General features: G+C 38.5%; 1 protein-coding gene across 1 annotated transcript in view; it reads left to right on the top strand.

The window, feature by feature from the left end:
• Positions 1-20,767, top strand: part of LOC148069836 (contactin-4-like) — a 118,539-nt gene that overhangs the window by 60,793 nt on the left and 36,979 nt on the right. The window contains exons 6-11 of the mRNA XM_087801558.1: positions 5,799-6,002; positions 8,279-8,381; positions 9,255-9,439; positions 12,188-12,327; positions 14,310-14,439; positions 15,039-15,189. Coding sequence (XP_087657684.1) covers positions 5,799-6,002; positions 8,279-8,381; positions 9,255-9,439; positions 12,188-12,327; positions 14,310-14,439; positions 15,039-15,189 — 913 coding nt within the window. The remainder of the gene's footprint in view (positions 1-5,798; positions 6,003-8,278; positions 8,382-9,254; positions 9,440-12,187; positions 12,328-14,309; positions 14,440-15,038; positions 15,190-20,767) is intronic.

The following is a 20,767-nucleotide window of genomic DNA, read 5'->3' as shown; positions in this document are numbered from 1 at the left end:
CATCAATGGTAGTTTGAGATAATGACATGTGTTTGTACATGTGATGCTGGTGTGTGTTCTGCTGCAGTCTCTCCTCCTGCTGTGCTGCAGGACAAACACAAATACCGCACTGTACTGTCGGGATTCACCCCCACAAGAGGTGCGTCTTCACCTGCTGTGAGAAGGAAACCAGGACGTGTGGAAACATGACAGCAGGAGCAGCGTTAGCGACGCTGGGAGCAAACGACTCATCGTGTCTAAATAGAACCTTCACACAGGATCTCACGACACAACAGTCGTGATACAGTGGATTTTAATGTTGGTCATTTCATGTTTGACCTTCACTGGTGAAAAGGGGAATGGCTTCCGCAGAGAAACAGACCCAGGAGTGTCGTGTTGGTGTGTTTCTCACCTGGAGAATGAATGATGCAAATCCCCGTCTGGGCTGCATCAGCGAGCGTTGCTCACCAGTGAAGCTTAAGAGGTTCGAGAGCCTTTAATTCCACTCGCTCTGTTCTCGTTTAAAATGGCAGAGGACGTACAGTTGAGGCTTTCTTTGTCTTTCCTGAACCTGTAGATCAAATTCAATTCTGTATTTGTTGGTGTGACATGCCAGATTCAAGGACCTTCTTCCATTTGCTAATTTATATTTTGTGAGGAAGATACATTGAGAGGAGGGTCCAGAGCAGGACGGGTCACATCGACGTCATAGAAGCAGGTGTTGGGCAGATGTTGTCCCAGCAGTCCAGTCGACTTCCTGTCTGCTCGTGTGGACCAGAGACAGTGAGAGGAACTGAAGGTCTGTCGGCTTCTGTTGTTTTCAGAGTGATGTTGTCGTGACTCTGGCGAGCTCTCAGCTCGTGATTACGGTGTTTGGACCTAATGCTCCTGACCTCTGCTTTATAATGGCCGGAGACCTTTAAGGGCCACTTAAGTCACCGCCTCAGAGTTATTCTGTCTGTGTCTGTTCTTGCTTAAGACCAGCCTTTCAAAATCTTTTTTCTTTTCTCATCCAAAGCTTTTTCAGGCTCACACTTTTAGTTGCGACTCCAGACATCTTTACCTCGTTCCATATATAACCCAGACGAAGAGGACATTTAATCTTCTTTTCTGCGCTGCTTTCTACAGACGAAAAAAATCAACCCACTCTTATAGACTCAAACATGTATAAGTACATATTAATTATATGATATAAAGGTTGATGAATAACTGTGTTCATGCGATCAAAACTCTGTGTATATTGTACTTTAGGACAGACATAGGAAAACAAGGAATGCCTAAAAACACTGCTTTTGTCACAATCGTCATTTTAATACAAATAATAATTATAATACATTTTATGAATTATTGATTTCAGAACACGCAAGGACACCAAAGGAAGCACATATTAAAACATCAACATTAAAAACAACTCAAAATAAAAAGGTTTTAAAAACAAATCTTTAGTATTTTATATGCTCGATCTGTTGTACAAGGCATTTCAACAACATCTTCAGGAAAACAAGGTGTTCTTATTGTTTATTACCATGACTATATAAGTTGTCTTTTTATTTTATTAGATATTTTTTCTGACAAATATTTCTAAACACTGTAAAGCTCAAGATTGATTTAACAGGAAATGTATTTATATGTTCACTGAAGGTTGTTAAGTGAAGTGGATCTGAGATCAGTGGGATCAATGGGATCAATTGCTATGGAAAAAAGGAGGTTACCATGGTGGCATCTGTTTGTTCGCCAAATCATTTTGAAACTACTCTCAAAGATTGCCAAGTGCTCTTGGTCAAGACTTGCAGATAAAAGCGAACGTGTTTGTCTTTCAGTTGCATTGTGAGCTTTAAGCGTTTCATTTCCAATTGTAACGTGGAATCATATCTGTTTATTGTGGCTGCGGACTTCAGGGAAAGTAGTTCATGTTGTACTTGTTCAGTGTGACCCCGACTGATGAGTGTAATACCACACGACTGATGCCTGTAATCACAGTATCTCTGTGGACGGACAATCACAGACCAAATGTGTTTACATCAGACATGACCTTGTTCCGCTGATTCCTAAATTGGTTGCTACCGTCGCAGATTTCCCTCAGATCTTGCATGAATTATCAAAGTAAAATAATGAGGTAATACTTTGATCTATTACTCAGCCAGAGAGAGATACCATTTGTATGTTAAATCGATCCTTTATGTGTAAAATAACTAGTTTATCTGAGGTGCAGTGTACGGTGGCCCTCGGGGGATATGGAAGAAAAACAATTAAATTGCTTGATCTCGCGATACTTTTGCAAGATCTCGTAATGACCCAGGAAGTACGTTCTGGTCCAACAACCAAAACAGTGAAGACTGGGAGACACGACCATGGGGAAGATTCATTGGATTTTATTTCAAAGTTGGCCTTAAATAAAAAGACATTCAATCTGTGCTTATTCACTAACATACTTTGAACATTGGTGAAAGGCATACTACCAGTATACTACTAGTATGGTAGTACCAGTGGTACAGTGGTTTTCTCCTCTCATGAGCCACACTTTAATTTAGAGTTAAGTTCTCGATAAACTGCAATAAATTCCCCAAACACCGTCTGGAAGGACGTAATAAACTTCCGACTTTCAAATGAAGAGCATCAACTGTCTTCATTATCTCGGTGACTCTGAAATGAAATGTTTTGATGCATGTTTCTTGATCTATCACTTCTTATTTGCCATATTTATTTATTGAATAAAACGATTAAAGGGAAAGGGGTTGAGAAGACTCTATAGAAATTCTAATATGACATTTGAACCATTTGTATCATATTGTATGTCAAAAAGATTTCCTATGTTTCAGTTAGTAGTTTTTGCAAACAGTAGGTTTACTAATAATGAAATAATGCTTGTTCACACATTTTTTCTAAATGTCAGCGTTTCATTTAAATTCACGTTTAGCTGTCGGGACCTTTGAGGGTCACAAGAACCTTGATAAACCACATCAGATCCACTCCTGTCTCATTAAATCTTCTTTCTAAATGTAGAACACAACATTCAGATACAAATGTGTGACACGCCCTGTTTTTATAGAACACATGATCTTAGTAAATCACAATCCTTGGGCCAACAAGCTATATTTGGTTTATTTTGTGATTTTCTGTTAGATTTGTATAATGGCTCAAATAACACTGGGTTACAAAAGAGATTCTTCTTGAATTCAAAGGTGCACATCCACAAGGTCACAACTTAATGCAGAAGAATCGTAGCTTCTTCATTGTCAAAAAAGACCCGTTTCTGTGGGACTTCATTATCATAAATCAGTCTGGGATTGATCAATTCCACGCAGAGAGGATGTTTGACTTGCACACTGTGTTCAGCCTCTGCATATTCATGCGACTCCTGCTCGGAAGCAGCTGCCAGTTTCCCTGTGAGCAGGTTAATTTAATGTGGCCTCTGTAAAGAAATACTTTCCAGAGCATATCTTTAGTTCAGACGGAGTTTTACGCGTTTTTCCAATTGAGTTGATAGTGAACCGACTCAGCCATGAGATCTAGGATTGTTGTCTTGGATCCTAGCATCAACTTGTCAAGCTTCTCGTGAACCCATTCTTAAAACCAATTCTTTGGGTGATTTTTTTCTTGTCTTCTGAGTCAGAAATGCCATTATGTCTGGTCTCTCTGTGGTTTCTGAGCAGCTCATGACCTGTTGGAGTCACTAGCCTTTGAAGCGAAGCGCCTCCAGAATCACTGACAAACCAACCAAAAGTGTCTCTCGTGTCACTGGACCTTCTGCTGCAACATCTCTTAGAGATATGTGTTATAAGAGTCTGTCGGTACGATAGATATACACAAGTGAGACGATACACTATATTACGTTACATCTGTAGGAACAATAAAACATTGTTTCTTTTTATGGATTTACAAAAAAAACATCATAGCAACATTCAATGCGTAACATAAGCCGTATTAGATGCACATGAGATAAAGTCAGATGTAGAGAAACATCATTAACTGAAGATTTTTGTAAGAAAAGCTGGTCCAGATGCCAGATTTCATCCTGCAGATCACATGATTCGTATTCATGTTACCACTGTTTTGCTTTGTCTTAGGAGTCCAAACATTAGCTTTAAAAGCTGGTGTATCCTTTATTATTCAGTCATCGCTGTCCCTTGGATGGTTTTGTTGTTACTTTCACATGAAGGAAAAGACAAAGGTTTAACTGCGGCACACAACTGAATAAACACTGTTAATACTTTACTAGTTGTACATTTTAAAATTGAATTATTGTCTTTTATAAACACACTATAGAAATGTATCAATAGAATAACTCTGGGGAAAAAGGGAACAAATGTAATCATTCAAAAATATATATATATATATATATATATATTTTTAATCAATACAATGCTATTGGATATAGAAACAGTATTATGTAAAAAAAAAATATTGCCATATATTGTTATAGTGATATTTTCCTACAAACCAGATCCCTTTCCACAAACTCAGCTGCCAGAGCATCGTCCGATCACAATGTTTACAGTTTCCTGTGGCGAGAACCCGTGCTGTGACGAGAAGTCTCACTTCTTCAGGTGCATCTCATTTATGTGCAGCTCCATGCATGGATGGATTTGAAATCATTCAGATTAAGTTTGTCCGACTCAACAAGAGCGACAAAGTCTTGAACACTTTAATACTAGTTTTAGCTCAAAGCATCAACGTGTTACAAAACATTAACATCAACTCCAGCTCAAGACACCGTTTATTATTCTTACATTTAATGGAGTTTTCTTCCTTTTGAGTACTTTTGCTTTTTCAGCTTTTGAACTTTTTCAGATAAAGTCTGAATATGTCAGAGCTTTGATCGCTAGAAAATGTCTCCATATAAAGTATTTCGACCTGCTTTCAATTATTTAATTCAAAACTTCATAAGTTCAAATACCTTGCAGGCCACAACAACAAAAAACTATAAAATACAATAAAAATGTTTGTAACAAATCAAGTTGTCCTTCTATAAAAGTTTTTGTAAAATATTGATTTAATCACAAGCCATCTATCGAGGTTCATGAATAATAAATACATTCTGGGTTCAAACCATAATTTAACTGATGCAATTTGTTGGTCTTTGAAGTGTCAAAAGTAGGACTTTTTTTTAATTGAGAGGTTTGCAGAGAATTCAAAGAAGAGTCATCAGGGTGTGAGAAGACATGAATCTTTATCAGTTATTGTGAGGCCAGAGATGAACCTCAATGACAGTATTAGAACAACATCATACTATTGTTGAGAACCTCGCTGTGTGACGACCTCCATCGCTCTGAGGGCGAAACGAGGTGAACTTTAACCTTCATTTAAAACCAATTTCCTAGCGTATTCTTTGAAAGAAGCTCCTGATCAATAACAAATCCTAGGTGCTCAGAAGCTCTGCTATTGGAAGGGATTATTTCCATGGGAACACATGAATATATATAAAAAAAGATTTAGGAAAACCACCTTGATTGCAAAACAATTGTTCAAATACTGCCAAAATACCTCATTTAGAAACAGGCCTGTGGTTGTTTGCGTCTGTTGGTCAGCATCAGATACACATTTCCTTCCAAAAAAGCCTGCTCATGAAAAGGTTTATAAAATAAAGTTTGAAATAGTAACTAAAAGAAAATAATCTTTTTAAAGGAGGGGAAATTACATGCTTAAAAACAAACTCTTGTAGGTGTAATATCAGGTCTTCTTGATAAGAAGAAAAGTGAGGCTGCAGTGTTTCCTCACAACAATCATGATCAACGTCTCTTGACTGCATCGTGATTGTTCAGTGTTGTCTTCATCCACCTGATCCTGCATCTCATCTCCATGGTTTCCTGACTCAACAGATCTGAAGTTTACATGGATCTTCAACGAGTACCCGACGTTCGTCAAGCAGGACACGCGGAGATTCATCTCTCAGGAAACAGGGAATCTGTACATCGCCAAAGTGGAGTCGTCGGACGTCGGCAACTACACCTGCGTCGTCACCAACACTGTCACCAAGACCCGGGTGCAGGGACCACAGACGCCTCTGGTGCTCCGCAAAGATGGTGAGGTTTGAAAAACTTGATGGATCGCACACAAGAAAATGTGGTTCTACAGATACATAGAAATGATGAGAGAGGAAGGGACAATAGCTTTGTTGAATGAAGGAGTTTAACTTCACTCCTGCATAGGAACATCTCTGGAAGTGAAACTGATCTTTGACATGCACCACTAAAGAGATTTAAAAATGTAGGAACCTGAAATTCCTTGTTTCAATACGAGTTATCATGTAGCTCTGAATGTGATAAAAATCAGATAAATGTGAATTTGCATCACTTTCACAGACTTTTGACCGTGTTTAACTTTCAAAACATCACAAACTCACACTGAGACATTAAAGTACTTTAAACTTCAACATTTACAACTCACTAAATTAATTGAAAACATAAACATAATAATATCACAATACTTGAAATGGTATTAAATACTTTTTAGAATTGCTATAACAGTTCACCTTGAAAAACTACTAACAATAGATGCTTAAATAGCAGCCGTTGTCTAAAGGGTGAAGCGATGAAGTCACGTCTTCTTCTTCTGGTCTTTAGGAAGAAAAGTAGGTTCAGTTCCGTATGAGTCAGTCGTGATAAGATCCAAACGAGCTCTCAGTCACTCGTGGCACATGGTGATAACACTCTACTCCGAATCAAGCCGATAGAATTGGTTCTTCCTTCCATCTCCGGAGCTATTTCTGACACAGCTGTGAATTACATCTGGAAGAGAATCGTCACACGTGGAAGATGAGTTCAGGGATTTGTGTAGTTTGATTACACAAGAAAGGTGAGCAGTGTTGAGAACGATAAAAATGTTTTCTACAAATTGATGCGTCTCCGTTTATCCTGGAATAAATCTGAGAGAAAAAATAAACGTCAGAAGTAAGAACATCAAAATGTGTTCATTTGAAATCATCTTATTTAAAAAAAACATTGTTACTTAAACCGAACCATATCTTTCAGACCATAAAGAACATTTGGTTATTAGGCATGATGTCAATTGTTAAAAAAATATATATATATATAGTGTATTTTTTAACTGCTTCTTATATTATTACATTACTTTACTTATTTTTGTTTCATTTTCTTAATGTTTACTGTAACAAACAAGGAAAATAAATCTTAAAACAAATAACTTCAGCAAGTTTTGTCCAAACACACACTGATGATACAATAGTCACATGTCACAACAACACACACACACACACACACACACTTTAATACATTTTCAGTGATAACGTTTCAACACAAATCTTTCATAATTATTAAACCTATATTTAATTGGTAATTAAAATGTCAAGAAGTTAGCCAAGTACTCCGAGAGTGCAGAATCTCATCAAGCCTCATACTCCGTTCTAGACTTTATTTTGGTGCATCTTTTGGTTTTCACGTCAGTTTCTCTGATTTAATGAACTCTTTAAATTCTCACTTGCTTGTTACAGCTCCTCACACACACAATTCAGCCCCAAAATTATACTGACAGAACGTATCTCTGTCAAAGTGTATTAGAATGGAAACATGTTCATGGTTGATTTGTCGTTCAGGATTTTAAATGACATTTAATCTCAATAGACTACGTCAGAAGAGCCAAGACCGTCTTGGAGGATCTAGATGATGTAACCTTGGTGAGGAGAAACTGGGCCTCCCTGCTGCCCCCTCGACCTGAACCCAGATAATCTAAAGTTGTCTTGTTTTCTTCAGCTCAAGTTTTGAGGGAACTCTTGCATTCATTCTTTAAGCATTAGAAGAGTTTAAGCAACAATACAACCACTCACCCTAGTTTGTAAAAGTCAGAATGAAAAGCTGTTTCAGATTCATTTTTTTGGTTTGACCAAAAACTGTTTCCTTCAACTGAGAAAAATCTCTAAACTTGGGAAAATGTTGTCAGAACACGATCTGGAGGTTTAAATCCATGTGTTTGTGTCGTTTACACTATTGTAACAGTTTGTTTAGTGTCTAAACAAGAAGGATGTGTCTTGACTTCATTGCTTTTGATTGTTCAAGCTCCTTGTGACCCTGGTCTAGAAAGACACTTTACAAATAACTATTACTTACATTTATTTTGATAACAGACTGAGAGAACATATGACAACAATCATATGACCTCTGTGCTGGAGGCAATAATAAAAAAAAGTCTGATTCATGTGGTAGATCCGCCGCTGGGGCTTCTTGCTAACATGTTTCCACCAGAGACTCAGAAACTCAGATTCACAAGGACGCAAGCTCATGATGTAGCAGAAAATCACCTTTATTTACCCTTTTATTATTTATATGTTCTTCTCTCTTCTCAGGTGTGATGGGTGAATATGAGCCAAAGATTGAGGTTCAATTCCCTGAGGTCGTTCACGTGGCTAAAGGATCAACAGTGAAACTGGAATGTTTTGCTCTTGGAAAGTAAGTTCACACATGGAAGCTACAGAACCGCTCAACACATTTACTTGATAATGATCATGTGCTTGACTGATCTTTCACGGAAGGTTTTAGGGTTGAGGTCAAACTGAATCGATAAAAAATGAAAGATTGTCCATAAATACTGAATTAGGTTTGAAGTTTTATAGAATTGCAGCTTCTGATGTTAATTGTTGTTGCTACGAGGGGTGACAATGGAACCCCTCAAATCAAACTATAGACATCCTGGTGTCCAGTGTTGCTAAGCACAAAATGAAACCATCATAATGTAAAAAAAAAGTGATATGAAAACAATAAAACAATATCCCACATGGACCCACATTCCATTCTGGTTTTCCTTTTAGGGGCCGGTAAATATTAAACAGTTACATTAATAATATACATTATATACAAACTACATAGTTCAGATACATACTGGACATAATGGGAATAAAGGAATAATATAGTAGTAAATAAAGGAGGTGAATAGAAATGCACAACAAAACACAAAGAGGGCCAAAAGTGAAATTTCAACGATAATGGAAGACTAGCAACAGGAAACTAAAAACATGATCATCACAGAACAACATTTATCAGGCATGTAGAACCAATGTGTAGCTTGAGGGGATGGAAGGTCCTTCAGTCAAGGTGTTGAGGTCAACTATTCCAAGAAAAAGATAAATTCTCTTGATGCTCAGATCTAATAGGAATTGAACTTACAGAGAGAAAATAACAACATTATAAATATAATAGCTCGAACCACATATTCTGTCTGAGGTGCCGATGAAGACAATCATCAATTTGATTTAATTCATACGACTGGTAAACCTTTCCTCTGTAGTTTGCTCAATATCTTTCCTTTTCTTCTTTGTCCGTCAGTCCGGTACCGTCTATAAACTGGAGGCGAACTGACGGAGTACCGTTTCCTAGAAAAGTGGACACCAGGAAAGCCAGCGGTGTTTTGGAAGTTCCATATTTTCAGCAGGAAGACGCCGGCACGTACGAATGTGTGGCAGAGAACTCCAGAGGGATGAACACAGTGAAGGGGAAGCTCTCGTTCTATGGTAGGTGTTCCTGTCATGCATAAGAATCTGACCATGTTGTGCCACATCTGTCAGGAAAGCTCAGCCTGAGACGATGACAACATTGAGCGAGAACTGCCAGTGGTGACGGCACAGGATTGCGTGTCATACGTGAGGCTCGCTTTAACAACACATCAAACTGATTAAAGGCTGTCAGCCATGATGCCTCTAATATTTTGATCCAGATTAAAAGGGGTGAACGGATGAAGCTCAGCCCTTGCATCCGACCTTGTTGCTGAGCCTTGTATTGGGTTCCACCAGATGGCAACATGATTGACGTGCAAATTCACTGAGATCTAAGCTGTAAAATGTTCTAAACATAGACCAGTCAGAGACATAATCTGACAACAAGCATCTGGATTGTCAGGAAGGATGGATTTAACCAACATTGTTGAGAAGGAAATGTCAAACATTTGGATGTGTATCTTATTCAGTGTCTTTCAGATCAGATTCTTTTTCACCTGAAATAATCATTGTGCTGTGGCTGCTATATTGTTTCATATGAAGTCGATAATGGGGTCAGATGTCTATTGAGAGGTGGAAACTCATTTGAGGTTTTTCCCATATATATATTAGAGTTAATATAACTTTAATGCTGCTAATTTACAATACATCCAAGGAGAAAAAATTGACTTTGACTGTGTTCAGGTATCTTGTAGTGGCTGCACCAGGACACTGGGTTACAGAACTTGTATCGTTCCAGCTTCTCTCAGACTATTGTCTTCAGTTGAAAAGGATTGGAATCTCCTGTCCGGTGAAGGAAAGACGAGTCTTTCTAGACCAGGGTCACAGAGCGCTTTAACAAACAAAAACAACAAACAGCTAAAACACATGCTTTAAAAGGCCAAGACACATAAGACAAACAAAGGAGTTCCAGAAAAAGAGATTTTTATCAGTTGAAGAAAAGAGTTCAGTTTTCTCCAGAGGAAAAAAACAATGGGTGTCATTCATGAAGCGAGTATATCCCAGATTTTCACATTAAGGTCTGCGCTAAGAAAAGTGTAAACATTTATGTTTCAGGTAAAACATAAATTATTTAACTTGAAACAAATAGTTTGACTGTTTTTACAAAGTACAACTTGCACAAGGATCAAGCCTTGAGGAACACCACAGGTGTAGAAAATAGATAAAACAGATTTTCTTTTCCACAATAAGTCAGTTTTACTTTTCCTTGACCCCCTCCTCCCCCTTTCATGGCCTGCATCATGAACTTTGATCACTTGGAGTTTGAGCAACACTAACAAATAAATGACTTGTTGTGACAAACGAGTGCTATTGTTGGATCAGTGAGGTTGTTACACCTGTCAACAAGGAATAAGACAACACAACAGTCGTGAAAACAACATGAGTTCATGCTTCAACAACAACTCAAAACATGCGTCGTTCTTTGCATTGAATGCTTAATGTTTAATGAGGAGTCCAAGGAGTGATATTTGAATCCAGTCCAGTTTTCACATTTACATTTTTTTTCTCTGGTATCCCCATCTTGTCTTCCACTGTAGAGCGGAAGGCAATTAGGGCAGGACTTGAACTTTGGCTGAAAAGCCACCACAAAGGTCAGTCCTTGAGAGTGACATTAGGTTCGGTCCTTGGAATGAGAAAATGCCGCCAACGTTACTCGTGTCCTGCTGCTGCTCTCATGTGATATAGGTTTGGTAGAACTTTATTGATCCCTAAGGATGATACCGAGAGAGTTTTCACCCCTTTTTTAATGTGTGCCTTTCATTTCCAGTTATTTTTTTGCTTCATCATTAACTGAGCCTGCGCTACAGCTAAAATCAAATCTGCACCTGTTTAATTATCTCATAATTTCCGTGGATAATACTCAGTCCAGAGGTTTTATGGCACAAGTTGCAACTTAATATATTCAGGATCACTGTTGTTCTTATCAAACTAAAATATAGTTACTACTCAAAATCAAATCATATTTTAAATAGAACTAGATATTTTCTAAATACCACAACTCTTCAGTCTATTTCATATTTGAATCATGTACTGTACATGCATATATTTCAAAGTACATTAAAGTGTGTATCAGGACTTCAGCCACTCAGCTCGCGTAATGTATATTATACAATTTTGCAAGTTTCAAAAATGTAGACAAACCCTACAACCTACCAGACAGACAAGTAGTACAACCTCTCATTGTCATGTTGGTGGAGAACAACATTGTGAAAGAGGGCAGCAGCTTCTCCAAGTGTCTTCAAAATGCAGGAATTATTGTCACAGTGACCAACTATTGCATAGACCTTAGGCTTCGATTCAGATGCGTTCATTTTAAACAAGTAGGTAAATTCATGCAGCAACACAAGACCCTTGGAAAGACTGGAAACTCATTTGTAGACTATGGCAGCAGCTTTCAATTTCTTGGTGAACCACAGTATATTCTGTGGTTTTTGTGGGGAACAACATTTTTGAGAATACCAGATGTAGTTTTACCATGAACAAGACATGTCAATAAATTAAAAAAATAAATTTAAATAAAATCGCAAAGCTTATATCTGCTTGTATATTGTTAAATTATATATACAATGAATTTCGGGGCTAAAATATACTTTTTATTTCTAAACATATTTAGAGTAGAACTTGTAGTATTTCACTGGTATCATCAGTATTAACTGGACCTGACATACAAACGTAGCAGGAACATAGTTGTTTATAATTATAAGCTTTAAAAACTTCCCTTTCATTCTGATTTTTTTCTCTCTGCTCTTTTCCCCAAACTTGCAGCTGCGCCTCATCTCATCGAGAAGCCGCAGGACGTCCAGAAGTTCATCGATGACTCCCTGGTGTGGGAATGCAAAGCCACTGGTAAACCTAAAGCTTCTTACAGGTGGATGAAGAACGGGGAGAATTTGGAACCGGTGGAGGTGAGACCTGCCAAATACACCTTCAGAACATAGACACACTTCAGCTTCCAGGTCAAATTTAAAACTGAGGCTTATTTCACGCACACTCTGAGCGAAGAATGAGAATAAGCTTGTGTTTCCACGCCTCTGCTGCTGAAGCCTGTTCGGGATTTACTGAGTCATTACCGTGGATTACCTTCTTCATTCCAACACACTTTCTCCTGCACGACGTTGTTCATCCCTGAGCGTTTGTTTCAAAGGAAACACACTGTGCAGCCCTTGCTTTGCTGAACTACAAACGGCCTTTGTGTTTAAGCCGAGTGATAAAAGAGCGTCACTAATCATCTGCTAAATCTCCCCCTGCTGAGCCAAAAATTTACATATTATTAACCCAGTGCAGAAATTCACTGTAAAAACACCATCAATCTACTGAGTTCTCATTAAAAAGCCTGTGATGAAGGATGAGCTTATTGTGGCAGCTGTAAGTGAAAAAAACTAAACTGACTCCATTTATTGGATTATGACTTCAGATGGTTTGTCGAGGACAGATTGATCCGACGCCCGAGCACAGCTGCACCTGATAAATAAACAGGATATATGGTAATTTGTTGCATTATGCAAAAACACAGTGAAATATTGATCAGCGTGTTGGTCCTTCAGGCTCAGACTGTCAGGTTTATGCATCACCGCAGAAGTGCTTTTTATCCAACAGACAATAGAGTAGAAAAAATAGATGTTATTCTATCAGTGTCATCAGAATATTGAAGGCTTGAATTTAACGTATCGAATGTTTAAAGTTATTTATTGATTTTCTTTTTTAACATACTTTTTTTTTTTTAAACATTGATTATAGTTGGTTGTTGTCTTTTATGACTTTGGATTTAAAGACGCAGAGAATGAATTCAGCCTCAGAGCTGCTGTGAACGGATTCATCAGCCGAGGTGTGGCGTCGTGTGAAATGTCACCATTAACCAGCGAAGCTTAATGAGCGCAGAAGGAAAGGTCAACGATGTAGCGGCAGTTGGAAGACGATGTTGTTGTTTATTGTAACCGAGACCTTTGTGGAGCAAAGTTTGCTGAGAATTCTTTAGGCTGATTCTGCTGACACTCCTCAAAGTAACGGAAATTAACTTAGAATGATGTCGGAAGAGATTGTTCATTTATTGACTTCAAAACTTGTTCTGGCTAAAAAATAATTTATAATGAAGTATTGTACCTACAATTAAAAAGAGCAATCGGGTAGCACTATATATATATATAAAGTGATACTGTAGGAAGGAAGCGCTGATTGGAATGAAATAATGAATTCATAGCAGTTGTGACTGAAGAATATCTTCTAGACTGAAACACGAAAGCACGAAGATTCACCGCCAGCTTTATGGAAATTCGATCACAACCTGCTCAAACACAGGATTAGTTTGAGATCTTCCTGCATGTGTCTCTTCTTCTTGTGACGCTACCTTAATCCCTTGAGTCTCAGAAGCCCCTATAGAGGCGAGACACCAGGAGCTGGTGGGGAGACACCAGGAGATAGAAGCTGACATTCAGATGTTTAAAAACTCTTCATGTATTTAATACATGAGTGAGTGTCATGTCTTTGTACCCCAGACTCGCTCGTCCTTAAATAGATTGTAATTTGCCTCCAAACAGACGAGAGCTGCATGAACACATCACTTAGTATGTGGACGACACACCTTTCAAAAAAGCAATTTCCACACACACCCTCAGATGTTATATTTTTGCCCTCTTCACTGGCTGAAGGGGAAATGGGCCCCGTGGTGCAGTCGCAGATATAAATAGGGTTTTATTTCACTCTCATAAACATGCAGATTGATTAGGGTCATTTTCTGCGAGCCTGCCTCCATCCAGCCAAGCCTTCTCCTCCATTAGTGATGAAATCTGAGATTTATTGCCACGTCTGTCACATCCACAACATAATTCACTCGCCCTTTGGCTGGTTTCCACACAGATCCGTGGCAAAACTAAACTGTCTACGTCCGCAGGAGCGAATACAGGTGGGCAACGGGGCGCTGTCCATCAGTCGCTTGACGCTGACAGACACCGGGATGTACCAGTGTGTGGCCGGCAACAAGCACGGAGAAGTCTACTCCAACGTGGAGCTCAGAGTCATCGGTAAGAAATGATTGTGTTGCGTCACAAACACAGTTGGATCTGAGATAATCTTTTCTTACGTTGGTATTCGTACTATGGTCCTGACTGCTGCTCCTTCTTTATTGGGATCACATCCATTAGATCCATATGACAGTGATGTTTAGACTCTGTGCCATGTTCACCAGCCTCGCCCATCTGCCCGTCAAGCCTGTCAGTCGACACTCGGGGTAGCAGCCGCTCTCGTTCACATTTATCCTCCAGCGCCTCAACATCACCGCGGGTCCAGATGGAAACATACGCAGCTATATTTGGACTTTAGGAAGTATTTCACAAGTGACTGTGTCACGAGGAGAAATACAACGATAGAAGAAAATATATAGTATTCACAAATCTGATGAAATTGTTTTTCAATTTTTTTTTTCTTTCCTCAAGTGTTTTTTATTCAGTTTCCAGGTCCGTCGTTTGGTAAATCAAACTCAACATTATCTTGAAGTGATCATTTTCAAAGAAAAAAGTAGATACAAGAGTTAATTGTTTTACAGCAAGTGGGCGGTAAACCTTAAATATTTGATGAATGATCTGATGTTTTAATTGAGAAGTTCCACCGTCTCCTTCCACAGCTGTAGCTCCAGATTTCTCCAACAGTCACCTGAGGATCCAGACGCTGGTGAAAGTAGGCGGAGATGTTCTGGTCGAGTGCAAACCCAAGATGTCTCCGTGGGGCGCCATTCTGTGGAGGAAGGGCAGCGAGTCACTGGGAGAGAGCAGCAGGTACTTCAACGCCGTCGCAACCTCTGTGGACCGTCTTTTAGTCTTCGTAGATCCGGGGTTATGACAGAGCAGAGAGCAGGTCATCGACGTGAAGTGAAATTATATATATTTTTTAACATGAACTATTTTTGGAATATCTGTTATTTTCTTATAAAATAATTGACAATTTGTATATTAAACGATTTGTTAATTTTTTACTTTGTTTTAAATTAACAATATATTTTCAACAATTTTTATATTGAACTACATTTATGGAATTAGAATACTCAAGTTTATAAAAGAAAGTTACATTTATTTTCAAAATATAATAAATGAAAAATATAGGAAAAAATATGTATTAATATAAAATACAATATAATTTTACTGTAAAAAAATTACAATAAACAAAGATATTAAATCAAATAATACAAACAATATCAATGAAAAATTAATATAAATTCAATGTTAATTCAACCATTCATGTTCATGTACTTCTACCCTCCAGAGGTTCTAAACAGCCAACAAGTTATGGATTTGTTCTCCTCACCTCACAGGGAAGATAAAAACACCACACAATCCAATTATTGATCTTCTCACAGTGAGCGTGAAGTGTTATTTTTCTTTCACCGTTTGTGTCTGAAGTAAGATCTGACCCGGTGACCTCATGACAGCGATCACCTCCTGGGTGTCACCAGTTTAGCATGACTGGCTCTCAGTCTATGTGTTTGTGTCTTGCCAGCCTTTGCATAAACACAAAGCATGTTGTTGTTTGTCAAACAAAGTGGCGAGAAAGTCATTTGCATATGGTTCCACTGTTGGCACCCTTCGCTCGCCCTTGCAGTCGGACCTCAGCAGATGTTCTTTCAGATGCTGCTCTGAGCTGATTTGATTTTTTACAAATGTATTCATGTGTGTTTAAGACCTGACGTTACAATTAGCAAATCATGCTATGGATCAAAGGCGAGGTAAAATAAGAGCAAATATTTTTATTTCAAATTAAAACGTTTGAATGTTTATACCAAAAAAGATATATAATAATATAATTTATTAACAATGTTAATAATCTTTAAATTTACCTTCTTATTGAAAACAAATAAATAAACAAAAACTCATGATGTTTTAAAATTCCTAAAAATAAATACATCACTAGCTTCTCTTCGTCCTAAACTTTATTTTGTCGATATGTTGGATCTCATGACGAGGGGGAGGCTGTGACCCGAGAGACACTCACAGGAAGACCTGGACTGGTACTTGGCCGTGCTGGTCCCCTTTTTGCTGGTGTTCGGGGTCATGGCTGGCTCCAGTGGTCATCACTGGCTTGGTTGGGGCGGCGTGGCTTCTCGGTGTCACTGGGTCCCTCCTGTTGATGTGTACGTCTGGCGCTTCTAGGTCTCTGCACACACACACTAACACCTCTCAGTCTTTTTACCTGTGTATTATATACATTTGCAGTGTTCTCCCTGAAGGATGGCGCAGTGGCCTGTCCTCTTCATACAATGAGATGGTGGAAATGTTCAGATCTGATTACATAAGGAAACTGGTATTAGCAAATAAAAAACCCAGTGTTGTTTGACACGATTAATTCTCTCGTGTCTCCTGATCCTATTTCTAAGCTCCTTTTCTTGTCCAAGATCTTGGAGAAGGTGGTGTTTTTTTATACAGCTGGTCTTTGTTCCTGGATCAGAGCGACATCCATGAGAAGTTTCAGTCTGGCTTCCGTAAACATCTACTGAGACAGTCTTACTGAAGGTGTCCAGTGACATCATGATGTTCTGGTTCTCTTGGATCTGTCCTCAGCCTTTGACACAGTTGAACCAGATCCTGCTGAGAAGTGTATCTGTCAATCAAATGAGGTCTGAATCGGCAGATCTGATGTGTGGAGTCACTCAAGGTTCTGTTCTGGGTCCTTTATTGTTTTTGCTGTGCTTGATTCCCCTCGGTAAAATCATTCAGAGATTTCCTGATGTTTCTTATCACATTTTTGCTGATGACATCCAGCTCTACTGCTCTGTTGATCCAACTGAGCCTCAGAGGCTGAACTTAGTAAATTGTTGATAGAAATCAAACAATGAGTGAAAACACTTCGAAGCTAAATGTGGACAAAACTGAAACTCTGGTGATTGTTGATGTTAAAGTTCAGGGTTGAGTCAGTACTTGAGTGACTTAAGTCAGTCTGTCAAACTGATAAACCTGGTGTTGTATTTGACAAACAGAACAAACTGACCAGAAACTGTTTCCTTCAACTGAGAAAAATCTTTTCCGGAACTCCTGTGTTTTGCTCAGTCAGACCCTGGTCTGGAAAAGCGCTATATAAATACAAATTACTTACAAAAAATAATCTTAAATTAACGATCTATGAAAAAATGTTGTTGGACAATGATAGCTCACCACAGGATGAACACAATACTATTATACCCTGGGATTGTTTTTATTTATTATCTGGTTGTAACTGGTGAAGGTATGCCAATAAAAAAGAAAGAAAGTCAACAAAAAATATAAATAAACTGAATATATGCAATCTGTACTATTCATAAAAACAAGAGTTTTTCTTTTTCTATTTCTCTGCTGGATGACATTTGACACACAATGACAAAGATTGTCTCACGTGCTAAAACGCTGCCACGAGTCACTCCGGAGCATCAGGAGTGTTAAAGTCAGCCTGGTTGAGTTGTGATGACAACATGGACACTCTTTGACCTTTGCACTTCAATCTTTCACGGACACACTGTTTAAAAGGTAACATTTCAATCTAAATGGAGGCGTTTACAACCCAAGTTGGAAATGGCTGCTGGGATTTACCTCGAGATTCAATCAAAGAAGGATGAGATCCAAACACACAAGTCTGGACGGTCGGTGCACATTAGGTGGTTTCAATGCAGGACAAAAATTGAAATGAGAAAAGAGAGCAAATTAGTTACAATACCCTCAAAATAATATCTCAGTGTCAAGGTGAGCTGAAGGCATGAAAAACAAGATCTCAGTCAGAGTACTACATTAGTCAAACATAAATGCATTGATAGTAACGACGGAAAACGTGGATCAGAAGATTTTTCCTGATTATTATTTATTGTCGGATTATAACTGATCTTCTATCTTTGCATGGAAACTATTTTCCTTTGTGTTGGTGTGAAAAATCCTGTGTTTTATTTACACCTGTGTGCCAAGATTTAGCATCTTTGGAGTTAGGAGTGAACCCCCCTTTGCTAAAGATTAATTGCCTTAATTGCATTAGCACTCTGCTGTGGTTCTGGCAGATCGTGTCCCCAGCAGAGTAATCCATCTCCAGACCCTCCCTGTCTTGTGCAGGAGGCCGGTGCAGGACGTCTTATCTCGCCCAGACAAGCCTGCAGGGACGAGGTTTAGATGACATCAGCTGGAACAAAGCAGCTGAGAGTGCAGGTCCTGCAGACGAGAGTAACAAGCCCACAAACATGCCATTTCAATAAGTCACTTATGGGGAGATTGAAGGTAGTGAGGGTCTCGACATCAGACACTCAATCAGCTGTCAGTCCATTCGATGCCACAGGAAGTGCTGATGTCTTGATGTCACTCTTTCCTGTATTAACACTTTTAAGAAGCTTAGTGTATTTCTCTCCTCTTTGGCAGTCATGCGAGTGATTGTGTCGGATCGCTCAATTCACGCCGACGCCGTTTATCCCTCACGGGGTGATTTAGGAAGCTTTGGGCATAGCGGGGACAAATCTTCCTATTGTCTTCATAAAGTCAGTAAACATGTGTCGTGTTGAACTGATGCATCTGTGCTTTCAGTGCATTCTGCTGATTCAGACACGACTTACTTCATGAAGCGTAAAAACAAAAAAAAAAAAGGAAAAAAAACGCGTTTATATTAATATTCTAAAATGTAACACACACACTATTTTGAAGCACAATGGTGTTTATAGGTGTTTAATCAGTATAATTTAATTGGGGAAATTAATGGGTTGAATGGTAGTTTGTGTAGTTTTGGCATCTGGATAAAATTAGGAAATCAATTAAATTTCACATGTTTCATCAAAAGTTTTTGACTTGATTTAAATTATGAATATCAGGATCAGAAACATGTTTTTTCAGTGTTGTTAACATAAGAAATTGGTTGTGGGAGAAAAAAACAAAACACAATTCAAATAAAATCCATTACATTGTATTAAAGGATAATCATGATCCGGAGCAGACGAGTAAGAAGAGTTCTTGAACTGGGATGTTCTGGTCCGTATGGATCTCAGTCCTGAGTGGATCAGTTGGATCAGGGGTCCCAGGTGAGGGTCAGCTAGGATCCTTCACACCTCCATGTCCACATTCAGTTCCTGCAGAGATGGAAGAAGAAGCCGACGGATAATCCGCTGCAGTCTGCTCTGTAGCTGTTGCAACAGAGAACCACACAGGGATGGAAGAGGTGATGATGACCTTGACGATGAGACCAATATTTTTTCCCACTCTAGATCTTAGTAAAGACCAGATGAAGATAAACTCCACAATGTCCAATGTCAACCGCGGAGCTGCTGATGATTAGAGGGTTGAGGTTGGTCTTTAAGAAAGTCTACGATCATCTCCACCATCTTCTGAGCTGCAGGTCGTTCTCACTGCACCAGATCCACCTCCGTTAGATCATCCCCAGCTACAGTCCCTACAAGCTCTCACTTTACTTTTTCTTATTTAGCTTCCAATGTCAATATAGTTTTTAACAAGATATGCTTCTTTCAACTGAGGTATTTTAAAAATATATTGTGTACAGTTTTGCACATTTTATTCCTTTTGGTGGTTTATTCAAAATATTGTTGTTCATTTGAAAATACTTATTATCTAGGTTAATAGTGTTTGAATATATTGGGGTTTAACCACTTCTTATATTTTAAGAACCAATCTTATATATTATTATTCCCTGAGGTTGTCATTGAGTTTATGCTACAAGAGACAACTGTAGTTATTTGGTTCTTTGAGGGAGTCGGGCATGAACTACATTTTGTGGCACTTCTGCCACATCTTGGAAGGTAGTTTTTTTTTTTCTTCACTTTATTCAACATGTTTCAAATACTGCACCGTTTCTTCTTCATGGTACAGGTTAGTGGATTGACCCCAGTAAACGGTGTAAAGTTTTGCGTTAAGTTAACAATCCGGGTGAACACATCGTCTTATAGAAGGAAACTCACTTGAAAAATAATTAAGTTGCTTGTCTTAAAGAGTTGGACTATCAGATCTGTCTTTGCTCTTTTGAAATAGATCAAGATGAATCTGCATTCTTTTTCATAAATCTATCCTCTGTTCACTCAAAAATAATGACACTTTTGGCATATTTCTTATTATTGTTGGGCAGGTTTACAAGACTTGAAAAAGTGAACATCTATGCACTAAATCGGGACGAGAAGTACTTTTTCAGAAGCCATTTTCCAGAGTAGCAGTCAAAACGCATGCGGATTATTGGAGGGAATTTTAAATGCTGCTTGACTCCCGAACTAGATAGATTATCAACTACATCAGTTTCCGTTGGCCTCATTTCTTACTCAGCTTTTTTATAGAAACCATCTTGAGATCTCGACATTCATTTTGTGGGAATCAATGAAAGCTTTTATTAGAGGGAGAATATGTCCTACCACTTGAAAGC

The sequence above is a fragment of the Callionymus lyra genome, chromosome 10 (assembly GCF_982586985.1).
Source record: "Callionymus lyra chromosome 10, fCalLyr1.hap1.1, whole genome shotgun sequence".
Classification (NCBI taxonomy): domain Eukaryota; kingdom Metazoa; phylum Chordata; class Actinopteri; order Syngnathiformes; family Callionymidae; genus Callionymus; species Callionymus lyra.
This window is presented reverse-complemented; position numbering and strand designations above follow the sequence as displayed.